The following is a 16,991-nucleotide window of genomic DNA, read 5'->3' on the forward strand; positions in this document are numbered from 1 at the left end:
CCTAATTGCTCGGTAATTCCTCCGAAATATGGGAATCCAGCACACAACACAGGAACGCAGGTGCAATTAAAGTTATTTATTGTAGGTTTTCTTTTCTGGACTGACAAAGAGGGTTTCCCAGAGATTGATAACACGACACAATGTTATACACCATTTCACAACTAGTCCCTTATCGCTTTATTAAGAACATAGTAATTTAAAAATATCTAAATATTTACATATTAATAAAACATATATACAGAAGATTGAGACATTTTTACCTAAATATGGAATGATTTTTTTTTCTTCTCTCTAATAAACCCTATAAAAAGATTTCTGAAGAAAGTCTGAACAGCAGTCACAGTAAGTAAACACAAATGCAATCTTCCAAATTTACAAAACGCTGATTCCGTTCTGAAGGGTTACGATACGGACACAACGGACCGGTGCCCCCTGCCCAATGCAGGCAACTCCAAGCCATGAAGGAAGGAAAGACTCAAATTTTAAGGTTTGCAGTGCACATTCGATCTATTCCACAGTTTCAGAGAGAACACGGTCATTCCTAAAAGTCCACGGTAGGTGGGTGGGGAAGGGCTGGGAGCCTGGTTTCTCAGGTGCCGAGAGAACAAACCGCTCCCCGTTGGCTTTGGCCTTATTTGTGGGCATTCGGCGACATCTGAGAAAACAGGCTTTAGGATTATTAAGACGACAGATTAAATACTTTGAAAACCATCCCACTCTGTAATAACACTTCTGTTGAGACACTCAAAGGCCAAATAGTTTCCAAAGAAAAAAAGATGCACAGGGAAAGGAAACACAATGGTAAAGGCTCTAGCAAGCTCTCCCTCCAATTGCAGGAAACACGCTCAAACTGCCTGGTGATCAATAGATGTTGCAGGTAAGACCTTCTAGACTTTTTCCCGACATTTTTAAAGTGAATTTAGTGCTGATGAAAGGTGCAGAAGTGAAGGTTTGCATGGAGGGCCGCGTACGATTTTACCTTAGCCCTGACCTGAAAGGACCGACCCTTTCAGCGTCTAAGAGGGTAGTGCAATTTCTTGATCGATTCACTCAACTGCTGAGATATCAATAGTGTCAGTCAAAAGGTGACTTTTTAAAAAAAAAAAAGGTGAATATTGTTGCCGAGGGCAGTGGTTGAAAAATCACAGTGTGCAGACCCTCTTCCTGGAAATCGGCAAACTAACACGTTTTGAGATTGAGGTGGTAGGGCAAGCTGCGGGGGGAGAACGACCGCCTCCAGCGATCTGCACTACAAAGATGCTTGAGAGCCATCCCACTAGGACCATGCAGGGGAAGTTGTTTGAGGAATAGCTTCTCCTTGCTATAATTAGGAAACCGGGCACTGCTGGGAGGAATCCTGCTTTATTTCCTGCTAAATCCAGCGAGGACTTTTTAATCACAGCTGCGTACAACTGGCCATCGGTACCACAGCAGGCAGGAAAAGTGGGTCTGCAGGAGCAAAGAGCTTCGCCAAGTCAAATGCTCATCGAGCCCCCGGGGTTCGCGATGGAGAGAGATGCCACCCCGGTCCCCGGGGACGGGAAGAATCACCCGACTGTGTGTATTCACCTCTGCGTGGCTCAAGACAAAACACTGCTGGCAAGCATACAATCACGTGGAAAAATACAATCATGGAGGAAAAACAAAGGCAAGAGAATGTCTTCAGAGTGGATACCCCGCTAATTAAATAATGCATTGGATACGGAGGGAAATCATCTTTAATTAAGATGAAGGACAGTGAAGCAATCTGGCGGTTTCGTTATTTGAGGTTACATGGAAAATGCATGAACCAACACAAACTTGAAGGGAAAACGGTATGGATGTCCACGTCTTGCGGTACGCTGAAGTTCTCGTGCCGATCTTGCGGGAACATTATTCAGAGGAGAGGATGTTTCTATCCACTAAGAACACTGATGCAGGATGTAAAATTTAAGCTGAAAAATCTAGGTTTGCGTCTATCAGATGATCTGTTGTGGTGTCGAAAAGGTTACCTGAAGGAAGAAAGAGTTTGAAGAAATCAGTTAAGAAATATAAAATTTAAGAAATCAGTAATTTGCAAAACAAAATATTTTAAAATTATGGAAATTACATATTTGAATTCTAACTTTAATTTGTGATGGGGCTGAACTGCTGGTGTGTACGCAGGCAGCGGCTGCCGAATTCCATTTAGAGTAGAGCTCAGCTGGCTAAAGAAAGCAAATTAAATAGATTTTTCTGAATACAGAATTTGCCAGCAAAGTTTTTCACACAATCTATAGTGCACCCCACTTCAGATGCAAAGCGCTGCATTAGACTTCGGCACAAACTGCACTGCGATGCTCACCCCTTTGAAGTTACGGTTCTGAAGAAGTGAAAAAAGCACCACATGAATTTTAAACCTAGAGTACGTACTTTGGGATCTTCTTTGGAAAAAAAACCCCACCACTCCACAGCAGTCTAAATGCATATGGGAGAATATGTATATATATAAAAAAAAGGTGCGCGGTATGATTATATCCCGTCTTTTTTAAAGCACTTTAAGAATGTGCTTGTTCTAAACAGAACAATGGAAGATGGACAGAAGAATTACAGCTAGAGCGCTAAGAACACAGGGAAACAGGAGACAGACATCAATCAGCCTGAGAGGAAATACAGCCCAATGAAAAGGGAAGACTCATACAATCATGCACTGAAAGGATAAAGATTTATATTACAATAAAGGATTTATATATAAGGTTTCAAAAAGGTGGGTTTTTTTTGAAGTTTTGTTTTCTTGATATTGTATTTCAAGAGAAAAGGAGACAACCTATATAGAATTGGATCGTTGCTGTTTTCTTATCATCTGTTTCTTTACCAAGAGATTGCTCTCATCTTTTCACAAAGCTGTGTCACCCCTGGACCTGAGGATTGGGATGTTAGTGTTTCGGCTTCTTTTAGGGATAACAAAATTCTTTCTCATCTTGAAATTAACCCCAGTGTGGAGAAACTATACAAACTCTCAGAACAACTGTGGCCCAAAGCACAGGTGTAAGGAGGGCTCTCTCATGGTCGTGGGCTGCATATATCTTTCAAATGCAATTTTCAAGGTGAGGATTCAAGAAAAGGGTGTTGCAGCTGGCTTACATTTGTTTCCACACGCAGAACTTACGGGGTATGCCTTCTTTTTTTTTTTTTTAAAAACACAAAATCCAGATGCTTTGTGTAAATTGTAGACCAAAATAAGATGAGCCTTTTTGCAGTACCAACTTATATAGAAAGGCTCTAAAAGCTGCCACATCTTCATCCTGATAAAGATCTATCTCACACCTTCCAGGTTCCTGTATCACCGAGTAACTAATCAGACTTTCCACTTAGTCCACGGTAATTACTCCTGGAGCTGTCTGATCTGTCTCAGCTCAGGTCTGGACACAGCCTTCAGCTTAGGTCTGGACACAGCCTTCAGCTTTTGGTAGGTGCAAAAGCTGGAACTGTGGAAGACCTGAGCTTTGATAACATTTGTTAGAGACAGTTCTTCTAGTATTTTCTTGAGATGTATCTGTCAATGCACCAAAGTTCCCAGCAAGTTTAACTGCCACAGTTCTTCCAATTTACTTTAAACACCCTTCAATCAACAGCTTTTAAAGCAAAGGCCCTCTTAGCGTTGAGGGTGATTTTAAAACGGGAGCATGATTTCTGCTCAGAAGTGCTAAAATATAATTGGGCAAAAATGTCTTCCTTAGTTTTATGAGGATGTACCAGCTCCGTTTTTTTACACGGCTTTTGAGTTCCAAAAGAGGGGTTTGAAAACAAAACACCCCCTGCTCTCCTCAAAGTCCAGGACTTTGCTAATTGTGGGCACAGAGGGAGTAAGTTCAAACCCGGCTGTAGGCACCGATGCCAATTAACTGCACTCAGGGCCCAGTCCTGCCGGCACCAAAGGAGAGACACCTCTAAACATGACCTTAGCTGATCTGACCTTCTCTCTGGAAGCAGCCCTGTTCCCACCAACGATGAAGAGAGCTGAGAGCACGGGCACTTCTAACTGAGGTGTCTCCACTGAAGTGTCAACCATAGGCTGTGATGCGGAAACGTGTAGGTTGAGGCATTTCAGCATCGATAGTCCATATATACCCAGATCTTGTTCATAATGTTGCTGGCATCACAGGCAGGACTAACTGAGCAGAAAAGGCAGATTAAAGGCATCTGAGTTTTCCCTTTTTTTTTGCACCAACACTTACCATTGATTCAAATCATTCACTCTGGGCGCTTTTGCTTCACAAGTTTGTTCAATTCTTGAAGACCAGGAGAGCAACCGTCTGATGTCTGTCACAAATAGCTTCCCTACCCCACCTTTTCTCCCCATCCAGCCTCCAGCAAGACCCTCCTCATGCAATCCAATTCAGTCTGGTTTTATTCCAGCAACACAGCAGGTTAACCACTGATCATAGAATCATCAAATCATTTAGGTTGGAAAAGACCCTTAAGATTGTCAAGTCCAACCGTTAACCTAACACTGCCAAGTCCACCACTAAACCATGTCCCTAAGCGCCACATCTACAGGTCTTTTAAATACCTCCAGAGATGGTGATTCAACCACTTCCCTGGGCAGCCCGTTCCAATGCTTGACAACCCTTTTGGTGAAGAGATTTTTCCTAATATCCAATCTAAACCTTCCCTGGCACAACTTGAGGCTGTGATTTATCCGATATTAGTTGTCATCTGCAACCGAGGCCTATTGCGCCAGGCACCGTACACAGAGTCAGAGAGACTCTTCCCCAAAGATGTTTCAAGCTAAACAGAGAAGACAGCTGAATAAATTGCACAAAGGCTCTCTTTAAAGAACCTGTCAGTAACACCCCTTTATAAAACCAGCTGTACTAAGAGAGGGAAAGACCTCTGTAAAAGTTATATTCCACCTCTTTTGCTACACTCCTTGATAGAAAGCATCTGCATTTTGGCTCTCTATCATAATTACTGTCATTGTACTGTCTGTATATCACTTTAAATCATTTGCTTCCAAGAACAGTATGATATTACACGGATACATACTATAAAGAGGCACTCGCACACAGATAATAATGGGTGTGAGTCAAACGCTTGGCTTACAGCCTGTGAGCATCACCTCCCCCACCAATGCAAATTGCAGCGTGGTTTATTTAGGCATCCTTCCACAGATAGTATGGAGAGGTATACATCTCAAAGGAAACATTTCATCTCAAAAACTGTGCATGCTTGGGTGCTTGAAGGTGTAGGAGCAAGCAGACTGCAATGGTGATCTGCTGTGGAGTGGAAGGGGAGTCGTCTTCTCTACCACAACCATCTCAGCACACTAATTTCCATGAATGACGTACGACGCAAGTAGTAACTACAGAAACTGTGCTCGAAGAAAAGCGCAGCAATCCGATAATTCTGCTCCTTAATATGATTACCAGAGCAATGAAAAGATAACACTATGTCGCATTAGCAACCTTTATGAGGGTCCTCTTGCAACGCAATTGCTTCCCTCCCTGATAAAGGAAACGAACAGGATGTCACTTGGAAGAGACCTTTCAAACCAGAGCTTCCTGCATCTATTATCACAACCGTACCCTAAAATACTCAGCGGCTGGCCAAGAAAGCAGCGCAGCGGCTCACAGTCAGTGCGTGCTCCCAGCCCCCACTGGGTCCATGCCAGAACAAGACTATAGCTGCTTGTCCTCCCAACTGCTTCGCTAGTCCTATTCCTTAGTAACTGCACGTGCTCCGACAGCGGGATTTCAACCAACAGCGCTCCACGGCTGGCAGCTGCTGCTCCAGCACACAGCAGCGGGTGTGTGAAAGCTCCTTCTCCAGCCCTCATGCAAGAGAGATTAGGAAGCCCCTGCACAAGAGACAGATGCTGCGATGGTACTAGTACTCTCCCGTCCACCCCATAGTCTCCAGGTACCATGCCATGCACTCAGCAACCCAGTATCAGCCCTGCCCCGTTCTTCACAGCAATAGCATCGCTGATCTCCAACCACCCACCTTCGGAATATGATAAAAATGCACTATAATCCACGACCCTATTTGTCTGCTCAAGATCTTCCCTCCTATTAATTTGGCTTTGGGGATAACAGGCAGCATCTTGGTGAAATTACAGGGAAGTGACTGTAATGCAGGGAAATGCCCATCTCCCCAAGACTCTGGCCCCACTGGATTTTCAGAGGATGCCAGCTCAGCTCCTATCATCGGGGCACCTATTGATGGACTGACTCTTAACGAGAGGGTGCTTAAAATTTCAGTCTCAACCTGTCTTGATTTCAACACCACGTGCAACAGCGTGCAAAAATTTTATTTCCTAGTCCACACAGCTGCATAGCTAAGCTGCTGTTTAGCAACTATCAGGCTTTTAAGGCAGGGTGGCTGCACTTCAAGAAAAAGTAAACCAACACTTAACTAGCATATAAATATCTTCGCAATCCTTCTGTGAACCCAAGATGTTATTGCTAATACCTTGGACAACTGAACAGATACTACAATACAAATTATTATGTTTGTCCCTACCAATAACTCCGTTGAGAATCAAAAAAAACCTCCCAGAAATACTGGGGATGAGCGCAAGTCCCTATCTGGTGTAAGAAGGGTAACTTACTGGCCTTATTAGCTTAGCTGCTACCATGAACCTTCAGGTTTTATGAGTATGAAATAGAGGGGGAAATTGTAAGATTCTGATGCATTTGTTTTTTAATACAGGCTATTCAAAACTTAAAATAGCTGGGTCCTGTGTGCAATTACCAGACTGTATATGGCACGCCAGGATTATTGAAAACTACTTCTGTGCCATAAATAAACACACACATTGGAAGCTGATAAAAATTTTAATGCATTTTACCTGTTTGTAGTAGAGAAATGTCCGGCTTCTCATCACAGTCAGTTGCCTCTGCTGATTACAAATATAAACAAGAAATCTCATTACTTTTACTGAATACGGGAATGCGATTAAAAAGCTACATACCGTAGGGTGATTTTGCATTTTCTATCTACTTTCCTCAGCTGCAATTTGCTATTGCTCAGTTAAAAACTCACTGCTTGGAGGAAAAGGTCATATAATAAAAATGCAAACTTAGAAGAGGGAGTTGGGTATTAAGAAGCAGTTGTGCCAGCAATGGGATGGAGTAACACTTCCTCTTTTTAAGGTTTCAGGATATCTGGATGATACAAGGAGTTGCAATCATTTGATAAAATCACATAAGAAAAGTCCCCAGCGGTCGTTGGAGGAAGAGCCTCTCAGGCTGGTACTCCACCCTCCGACAGCTGCCATCATCCGATGCCTACGGGGAAAGGGCGAATACCCCCATTTCTGCACCCAAACTTCCCGTGACCACAGGCAAGATCATTTTGCGGGAGACAGATTGACTAGGGCAAAATGTCTTCAAAGATGCAGGTGGGCACCTGGTATAATTAAAGAAGCACGTAACCACGCCGATACACAGGCAATTACAGTGTATGTACACACACGTGCTTTCAACCCACAGCTTATGCAAGATCATTTGACTTAATTTAGCCCACGGCGAAGGAAAGCTGAAAGTCTAATTTGTTCATCTCGTATTTGCCACAGGCCAAGGGTATGCATAAAGATAGTTAATTTGGCTCAGCAGATGTGCAGTGACTTGTTAGATTGTAGTACTCTGGAGTGTGCATGCGAACCCCGAGTAAGTTATAGGCATGTAACAGGACATCGGTGCCTAACCTACACAAGCCCTATTCAAAATCCTATTACCTTTGTCTTTTGGCACTTCAGCATGATATTTAAGGCCTTGAAGACACAGTGAGATCTTTCAGAGCGCTTAAGCAAACTAGGTGTGGTCCTAAAGGACCAGCCCATTACATTGTACATGGTCAGCATGGTGGATATACATCAACTCACATCCATTCATTGCACGATAGCCATAGGGATCAAATCTGACCAAGGCTACAGATGCACTGAGCAACTTAGTTCAGCTCCAACCTGAAACTAAGCTAACCGTCCTTGTCATCTTTATCATAGCTCTATACACGAGGATGTTGAGTTGCCGCCTTTATGAGGATATCCTAAGAACAAATCCAGCTGCTGATCTACATTAGTTTCCTTCCTCCAGCAACACCTGGCTACCCCTCTGTCCTGGTTTTGGCTGGGATAGAGTTAATTTTCTTCCTAGTAGCTGGTACAGGTGCTGTGTTTTGGATTTAGTATGAGAACAATGTTGATAACACACCGATGTTTTAGTTGTTGCTGAGCAGTGCTTACACTAGTCAAGGACTTTTCAGCTTCCCATGCTCTACACGTGGTGAGCAACTGCATTGTGCGTCTCTTATTTTGTGTATTGTTTTAACATTATTATTATCATTATTATTTTCCCTTCCTTTTCTGTCCTATTAAACTGTCTTTATCTCAATCCACAAATTTTACTTTTTTTTTTTTTCCGATTCTGTCCCCCATGCCGCTGCGGGGAGGGGGGCAGTGAACCAACGGCTCTGTGGAGTTTAGCTGCCTGCCGGGTTAAACCACACCACCATCCCTGGAGGTTGCTCTCTCTCCCCCACGTGCACAGATGACAGATTAGTTTTTAGCTATATGCTCTTTACTCAGTTCTGCAAAATTAATTGAACTAAATAAAACAAACAAAAAACCCTAGTACTAAGCAGCTTTCCTCCCATAGAAGGTTTAAATGGAGAGCCCCGACAAGTACACGGCACAACCTACAAGTGACTCTGTGCCTTGAACCGATAGCTTTTTCTGCTTTCTGTGAGAAGTGGCACACTGAGCAGAAACAGATTAAGTGCTTGGTACAGCTTATTGTGAAAATCTTGAGTTTTGGAAGGAACGGGTGGCTCAATAAACGGGAAGAGGTTACCTAGGCTGGTTTGAATCTGGACCAAACTCACAGCCTTGGAAGGACTGGATGCGCAAGGGAGGAGACAGCACGGTTAAATAAGCAGCTGGGAAACAGCCAACAGGACATACATGGCTTAAAACATCTGGAGTGACAGTCTAGGCCAACTTCTAGCTATGTTATGAACCACCTGCACCAAGTGATTCTGCGGCACGGCTACGCAGCATACAAGAGATGAAGCTGTAACTGGCTCCTTGGGTTGAAGGGACCCAAGCTGTGAAAATGGGGGAAACCAGACATGAGTGCTGGCAATAGGCTGGAAAGTCTTCCCTCTATCAGTACCAAGGTTGGTGCCTACTAGGCTGTCCACTCAAGTCATAGGTTTTCTGGAAATCTCAGCAGCGACTCTTGAAGTAGCTCAAGAGATGTGGTCACCTTTCTGCCTAACTGCTCTTCTTACACCTGGCTAAAACTCTGAGGAAGGCAGTAATACAGAAAGAAACAAATGGAAGCTAGGAAGTAGCTTGCTTTCAGAAGATAAGGACTTGAGTCCCCAACTTTGCAGAACCAGCTTTGCTGGTAACAAAGTTACCTGGCCATTTTAATCTTGCACAAGACTGATAGATAAGGTCCAGCTCTCCACCAATCGTTCCAGTCCCGTTCCTCAAGCCAGCACAAATGTTCATATGGTCACCAAGATCAGATCTAGTTAAAAACTGACAACATCGCCACATGAATGCTTGTGCCAGTGCCAGAAAGGGAGTGGGAGCACGGCAGATGCCCGGAGAGCCTACTCACTCTTCTCAGTAGCTGCCTGAATTTGTTTTATGAAACTGGATGTGTAACCGCAGCTTCAGGTGAAGTATGACATAAAGGCATGACAAACACCTCGACCTCCTAACATGGATGTAAACCACCGGCTTCTCACATGTCATTCCAAGCAGGAAAGAAGGTTTGCCTTTGACAACCGCACCCAGAGATTGCCAGCCAAACTTTGTCTTGAGCCAGCTTGCAAGACAAGGCAAGCAGGAATAGATCCTACTGTGGGAACTCGGAGCCTCTTTTCTGTCCTTTGCTTAGATAGAGCTCGGTAGATCTTGCAAAACAATCCTGGTAGTCATTTCCTTAGAAATTTCTTTTTCCGCCTAAAAAAATACTGTTTAGCTTCTGATGTACGTGTTTGTCTGTTAAGTGTACACCTGCTGGTTTGCTCCTTGGACAGAAGTACATGTATGCTCAGGGCTGGGAAGATGAATGCAGCAGTTACTCGTTTCAGTATTGCCATTTTTATCTAAGATACTGGCCACAAAAGCACTGTACCACATGTTGGACTTGCATCCTACATCCTTCCTGGCCCTGTGTGTATTGCTAAGCAAAAAAATCAACCTCATCTCTTGCAACACATAGATATTCTATCAAAAACACAAACCAGGGAAATCAGAAGGATGAAACAATGGAAGCACAAGGATGTGGGAGAAAAGGTGTACTTCCAGAAAAAAGGTAAGCATTTTTTCTTCCTTCATTCCCACTATTTTACACTGCAACAAGGTAATGTTAATTGTAAACAACAATTCAAAGATGAAGCGTCACGGCATGTAATTTATTTAAATTAATCCTGCCTGAAAAATTTCAGCATGTTTTCTAACATTGCCGTATTTTCCTTTACGGAGTAGGGCAATCAAAAACTTCCAGGTTACGCACAAGGTAATCACTTTACATGAACGGTTCTCACCCTGTGTACTTCGGGAGTATCACTCATACAGTATCAGCTTTCCTGTCTACGCAATGGACAGCCACTACAGAATAATGGCTTACAGGCTCTTCAAAACATAAAAAGGGAGGAAGAACTTACTGCGACAGATGTGTGGCCCCTGACCTACTGCTTATTAATGGATGGAGAGTTTAGTAATCACAAGGCTCGGATGCTATGTCTGGCACAGAGGTGACATGAACAGCGAGTCAGTTCCTTCTGATTTTACACGTTTTAAGATCTCTATGCTAATGGTCGACTGTCTCCCTCTGTGCTGCCACTGGCAAGCACACCAGCCACCTACCCATATTCTCTTCTGCAGGGTGACAAGACCACGCCGTGGGAAACCCGCCGCCGTAAATTACAAGGCAATTTGTATCGTAATTCACGCTGCTTTAAGAGAGGAAACCTATGCACATGCCTTTTCCTTTGACTTCTTCCCTTCCAGGGCCATTTTGCATCCCATCCCAGCAGCCAAGAAGGTTCAGCTTCTCTGCTGGGAGAAGACAAATCTGGCACTATGAAGCTGTGTGCCAGTATGCTGTGCTGTTCGCATGAAATGGGACCAGTAGTCAAGGCTGAAGAATATTATCATACTCTTTAACTTTAATTAAAACATCTGTTTGTAACGTTAACCTCGCAGTCTCTTCTCCCCTTTGTGACAGCCAACTTGTGAGATTTTGAAAAGACTGAACAAGGCCAATAAAAATTTAATGGCAGTGACAGCTTTATTCTCAGATCTAACAAATAAAAAAAACCCTACCTAAGTCTCAGATCTCAGGCAATAATCTAAAAGAACTAAGAGAAAGCCAAATCAAAATAAATAAATAAATAAAAAATATTTCCAGCCATGGAAAATATTGTCATTGATTCAGAACTTAAATGAATTTCTATTTGGCTTAGGATAACGACCCTTCAAAATCTACACAGGGGAACTATTTTCTAGAAAGCAGAATTTTTAAGTGTTTTTTTGATTAGCTTTCCAAGTAGGGAGCTTTTCTGTCCCTCATTCTAGGAGATGAGCCAAACATGATAAATAAGGTTGAAGCTGGGCAGCATCTCTGATCCAGTGATCATGATTTCATTTAATTTGGAAACACTCAGGAGAGTACGCCCTATAGAAAGAGGTACGAAAAGCAGATCCACCCCACTCGTTTGCTAGAATTCTCTGAAATTATTAGTATCACTGAAAGCTAGAGCAGGATTTACGTTATCAGACTGAAATAATGTTTCACAGGATAAAGCAGAGAGGGCTGCTTGTGAATGCAGTGTCTTACTGCCTGGTTTGAAATGAAAAACTAATCAGAGGATGTACTAAATGGCTCAGGGGAAGGCAAGCAGGATGGAAAGCCTGCCCCTCCTCTCTTAAATACTTCTGCTGTTAAAATTTAGTGCAACTCAGCGGTGACTAAAAACTTGTCTTGTGGCTTCTGTAAAATAAATGGATCATCTGAAGCTTTTTCCATATAAAGCCTGCGCATTACGACAAACCAGAAACCGATGTAGATAAATCAGTGCGATCAGGCAGCAAGGAGACACATTGGCTCAGAAAGTCTCAGGTGAATTTAGCTTAACTCTGGCTCAGATTTGTTCTTTGGGCACCTTAGTCTATACCCACAAACTTAGCCAGCATGTTTCAGTGAGCAAGTGGAGATAAAACTAAGAGAATGACCTGAGAGCATGGACATTGAGGACACTCACTTGGAAGGGCTCAGCCTCTGCTCCCCCAGCCACACGTGGGCTGGAAGAGCTCAAGAGCTCAGCTGGAAGAGTGATGAGTCCCATGTCTCAGTGGCTGCGATTCCCGTAGTTTTCAGATTCTTAAAAGTTAAGTTTTGCAACATGGAGTCCTGGGACACCTTCTCCCTATAGCATATCAAACCTCCCTCCATGCCTGCCCTCCTCTCCTGTTTTGGTCTTTGTTAAGTTACACACAGCTGTAACAATTTTGGCATTGCTTCACAATGAATAGTTAAAATGTGCACAGTTCCCACACAACCAGTTTTATATCAGGATAAAGCTGCTGAGGGCTGTGAGGCTATGTTAGCAAGCATAGAAACATCCTTCCCTCGGTCCCATAGACCTCCCCAGGCATCTGCTAACAGCCATTGTTGGAAACAAAATACGGGACTAGATGGATCTGCCGCCTGATCAGTTCTACGTCCCTCACATCAGAAGCTCGCGGTTATAATGCACAAGTACTAACAAATATTGTTTCAACAAGATGAAGATGTTACTGCAACCAGCTGTCTGCTCCCACCTCTCTGCAGCCATCTACTGTTTTGTTCTACAAAGGCTGTGGAAACTTCTCATTTCTTCAGTGCAAGGTCAGGCTGGGTTAGCTTAAGCCACCAGTGAAGATGGTAGTGGCCAGTAAGGTGCAGATGGCTACGGCGGTGTGTTCAATCACTCCTGCTAGATCGAAAAGAGCATGTCTGCCTGTGGTCTCATGTCAGAGAGAAACCGGTGCACTTCAGGGAATGGCCAGTAAACTAAACAACACAAAAAAGAGCTTTTCTACCAATCTAGGTACCGCGTACTTTTTTCAGCAAATAAACCTGAGGGGCTGCTAGGTACATCGCTGCTCACTACTCATCCACATACTGGTTAAAGAGTTACCTTCCCTCTGCAGGCAGAGACAGATATTGGAGCCTATCTTATTCAGTCACATTATACTCAGCTTCACTTATTTTTCTTTATAGTCTTGCTAGCTTAGAGACAATATGCTCTGCTTAGATTCTCCCATCCTAAGAAAGGACCAGAGATGGTCCCGTTTGAAAGGCAAAAGCTGAATGTCATTGTCATTTTAATTAATATCCTGCAGAGGCACGAAGAAAAGAAATAAAGAAGGATGAAAGAAAACAAAAATCAAAACAAAATTAGGTCAATCCTCTTTCCTGAGGGATCTTCTGCAGACAGTGCAAGGACCCTCCGCTCCCCGCATCTTCACCTTATCGAAGCCTGGCATCCCACTTCCCCCCTCCTGTCCTGGGGAGGGACAGGCAGCCTTGGAAGGGGCAGGAAGCAGTCCTGTTGTACAACACCAGTAATCTGACACTGTCTCTAACAAGATTATCTTGTATCCCTCTCTCCTCCCTCCCTCAATGCACATAAGAAACCCTTTTTAAGGCTAGTGCTGGTTTGCTGCTCTACTCAGGGAAGCTTATGCTACTGAATAATCTGCACTTCACACCCCCCCCGTGTTATTTCTGTCTCTGGGTGCTCCTCATTTTCCTCAGTCTTATGCTTTTCCCTCCTAGCATTAATAACATTGTGGAGAATTATTTCAGATGCCAGTCTAAGTGTACGTTTCAGAGACACAGCTTTGGACAGAAAATGTGGCTCTCTGAGACAGGGAGCTGGAGAGGACATTTCCTGTGGTCTCGCTCACCCGCCCATAGCCACGGGGACCACCAGCATCCCCTGCGGAGTCATCAGGTTTCCCATCCCGTCAACCCATGGATACAAACAGGTACTTAATTGTGGTGATGGGCAGAAGGAAAGAGGGGAAAAGGCAGGCAGCTAAATACGGTAACAGTGAGGACCGTGTTTAAGGACGTTGGCACAAGTGATGTGCCTCAGACAATGGTGTCAGATGCTCCAAGGGAGAGATGGGCAAGAAATACGACCACGAGAGAGCCTTAAGAAAACACTAGGATGAGGAAGAGTAAGTGAAGCCTTGTATGTAGAAAGGCCCTTGTAGAATAGGAGACATGAAGATGGGAAGGAGACTAGTTAAGGTTTATAAAGTAATTACACATCTCTTAATCAGTGATATTGCTTTCCCATGAATTCTACCGGGGATTTCGAGACTGCACGTTGCTGTTCGTCGCTGGAGCTGAGAGCTCACCAGCTGCGTGCTGCCGGGGTAAAAGCTCAGCGCTGAGCCTTCACTGCAGGCTGGGCCCAGCCCCAAGCATGCAGGTTATCCCAGCGCAAGTTGAGCAGCTTTGCTGCAAAACCCTACCTACATTACCTGTTACTCACTGCTGGCAAGCTCCCTCCCATCTATTGCAGAACCTTGCTGGCACAACCAGGGTGGGCGGGGGTTTTTTTGCTACAGTGATGCTGATTCTTTCACAAGGAATGTGAGATAACTCATCTATCCTTCCAGACACATATTGTTTAGAGGGAAAGGTCATTTGGGTTATGTCTTAACAGTACAGTGAGTGGCTTATCAGACCAAACAACACAGAATTAAAAAACTTCTACCTGCAACCCTGGATGGATCAGTTAGTTTAGGACTCAGATTTCATCAAATACTGGGAAGAAGAGTTTGGGCGCTAATGGAGAGGGGTTAGAGACAACATTTGAGAAAGACTCAAAGTTAACTTGGCTGCAAAGACAGCTCCTAAACTTGCTACCATATCAAACATACGGAAACACTGTACTTTACACAGAAACCTGCTAAAATCTTGGAGGTCTCATTTTCATAGAGTGAACATGTACAACTCTACAGTCAACAAGAAAAACACTTCTGCGGATGCAAAGGCTCTAAGCTTTTAACCATACAATCACTTGTTGTTCCTTATATTTTTATACATACCTGAGCCTCTTTTTAATCGTCGTCTTGCAAGTTTTATTTGATCCTGAAGAATCTGGACCCAGTCCCTAGGACCAGGAAGTTTATCCACATGGTTAGCAGTGCAGTATTTTTCTGTAAAGACTGAAATAAAAAGATACCATCTTTTTGAAATGTGCCACTAGAATGGAGAAGAGGAGACCGGAGAGGATTGTAAACAAAATATATCAAATTATCCACTTATCAAAAAGCATTTAAATGGCCAAATCTAGGATTGCGAGAACAGAGTCCAACTCAGTGTTTCACAAGTTTATCATTCAGAAGTCATTTGTGTGTATAAATATCACAGTAATACCATAGTTACTACTTATAAAAGCCTATCCCTGAGAAACGGTCTACACCTGATGTCTTCCATTCACGAATTTCACACAAAAACATCACAGAAAAATAATAGTGTACTTTGAACTGAGTCTCCAGATGTGGCAGGCACTTATAAATGCTGCCTTCCATATGGTACAAGTAGAGAGCTGAAGATCTGGTCATTTGGTGGTCTCTTGGTCAGGTTCGTAAAGCTGCAGGCATACTGATGAAAGATAGAAGTCCTACCACTGCGGTAATCTCTACAGTTCTCGTACTGCCCAACCAGATGGAACAGAATTTTTATAAAGCTACTAAAAAAAAAAAAAAAGCCATTATTGAGAAAAAAGAAGTATCCTAGAGGTCCAATTTTATATTTTGTAAAAATGGTACACAGAGGGTCAACATTATCTTTAATTCCATATTTACAGCAAACCTAGCGATGTTATACCAAAAATACAAAATTATAAATGGAGTGAAACTGATGCAATTGATTTCCATCATGCAACTGAGAGGTGTGCAAAAAAATAAACAAGAGCAGAAATAGAAAAAATATTATTACTGTTAGTATTGCTATTGTAGTCTTGGTCAGAGGTCTCAGAGCCCAGTGTCCAATTATGACTGGCAAACAAAGAAAGAAAACTGGTCCCAGCTCAAGGAATTTGTAATCCTTGAGAATAAACGTCACATGAATGGGATGGGGAAGCATGCAGTAAAAAATGACAATTTCAGTATTTTTATACACACGCTTTGGAAACAGTGCTAGCTGGTAAGTGTAAAGGGACTGAAAGTAATCACACCCTCCAAACTCCTTCCATGTTAACAACTTCACAAAACCATTGCATGAAAGGCACTAGCAATACTTTTCTCCGTAGTCTGATCAGCAAGGACATCAGACCAACTGTGAGGGCTTCCCAGAGGAGTCAATACAGCCCCACACATTGCCAGTGTCTGATCTGCAACAATTATGGTCTCTCTGAAGGTAGAAATAATCTTTCCCTTCTGAATCTATATAGTACCTGACACAATGGGAACCTGATCAATGACTTAAGACTCCTGCTTACTTCACACAACTGCCGTTCCTGCTTGTGACCAGGGCCTGGGGACAATCAGTGACACCAGGCTGTACCCAGGCCACCCGCCGCAGGTGCCTACTGTGGGAATTACGACTACTGCCCGCTGTTGCCTGCACAGGAAGCCAGAGTCGGGCAGCCTTGGAGGGCCAATATGTTAACTTGCTTCTCTTCTCTAACTTGCTTGTTCTTCTCTTGAATGAAAGTCAAAATAGCTTTGATTGCTCAGTGTGTGGTTAGGGAAACACCAACGTGGGCAAAAAAGAATGGGAATGCAATAGAAACGAGGCAGGAGAAGTGGGACCTCCCCTTTCTAGTCTACCTGAGCTGTATGGTGCTAACAATGCCCTATATCATAGAATCACAGAATGGTTTGGGTTAGAAGGGACCTTTGAAGATCATCTAGTCCAACCTCCCTGCCATGGGCAGGGACATCTTTCACTAGATCAGGTTGTTCAAAGCCCCGTCCAATCTGGCCTTGAACACTTCCAGGGCTG

At 43.4% G+C, this 16,991-nt stretch overlaps 1 protein-coding gene across 3 annotated transcripts in view; it reads right to left on the reverse strand.

Moving 5' to 3' along the window:
• Positions 1–61: 61 nt before the first annotated feature.
• Positions 62–16,991, reverse strand: part of BEND7 (BEN domain containing 7) — a 48,792-nt gene continuing 31,862 nt past the window's right edge. The window contains exons 7-9 of one of the 3 annotated variants that reach the window (XM_009321759.1): positions 15,089–15,208; positions 6,812–6,862; positions 62–1,991 (exon numbers count right to left, since the gene is read on the reverse strand). In XM_009321759.1, the coding sequence (XP_009320034.1) occupies positions 1,930–1,991; positions 6,812–6,862; positions 15,089–15,208 (233 nt within the window). In that variant the 3' untranslated portion in view covers positions 62–1,929. Of the gene's footprint in view, positions 1,992–5,094; positions 5,466–6,811; positions 6,863–15,088; positions 15,209–16,991 lie in introns of those variants that run through there. The other 2 variants (XM_009321761.1, XM_009321762.1) reach the window with 2 other exon arrangements.

This window comes from Pygoscelis adeliae, unplaced genomic scaffold (assembly GCF_000699105.1).
Source record: "Pygoscelis adeliae isolate BGI_AS28 unplaced genomic scaffold, ASM69910v1 Scaffold202, whole genome shotgun sequence".
Lineage (NCBI taxonomy): Eukaryota > Metazoa > Chordata > Aves > Sphenisciformes > Spheniscidae > Pygoscelis > Pygoscelis adeliae.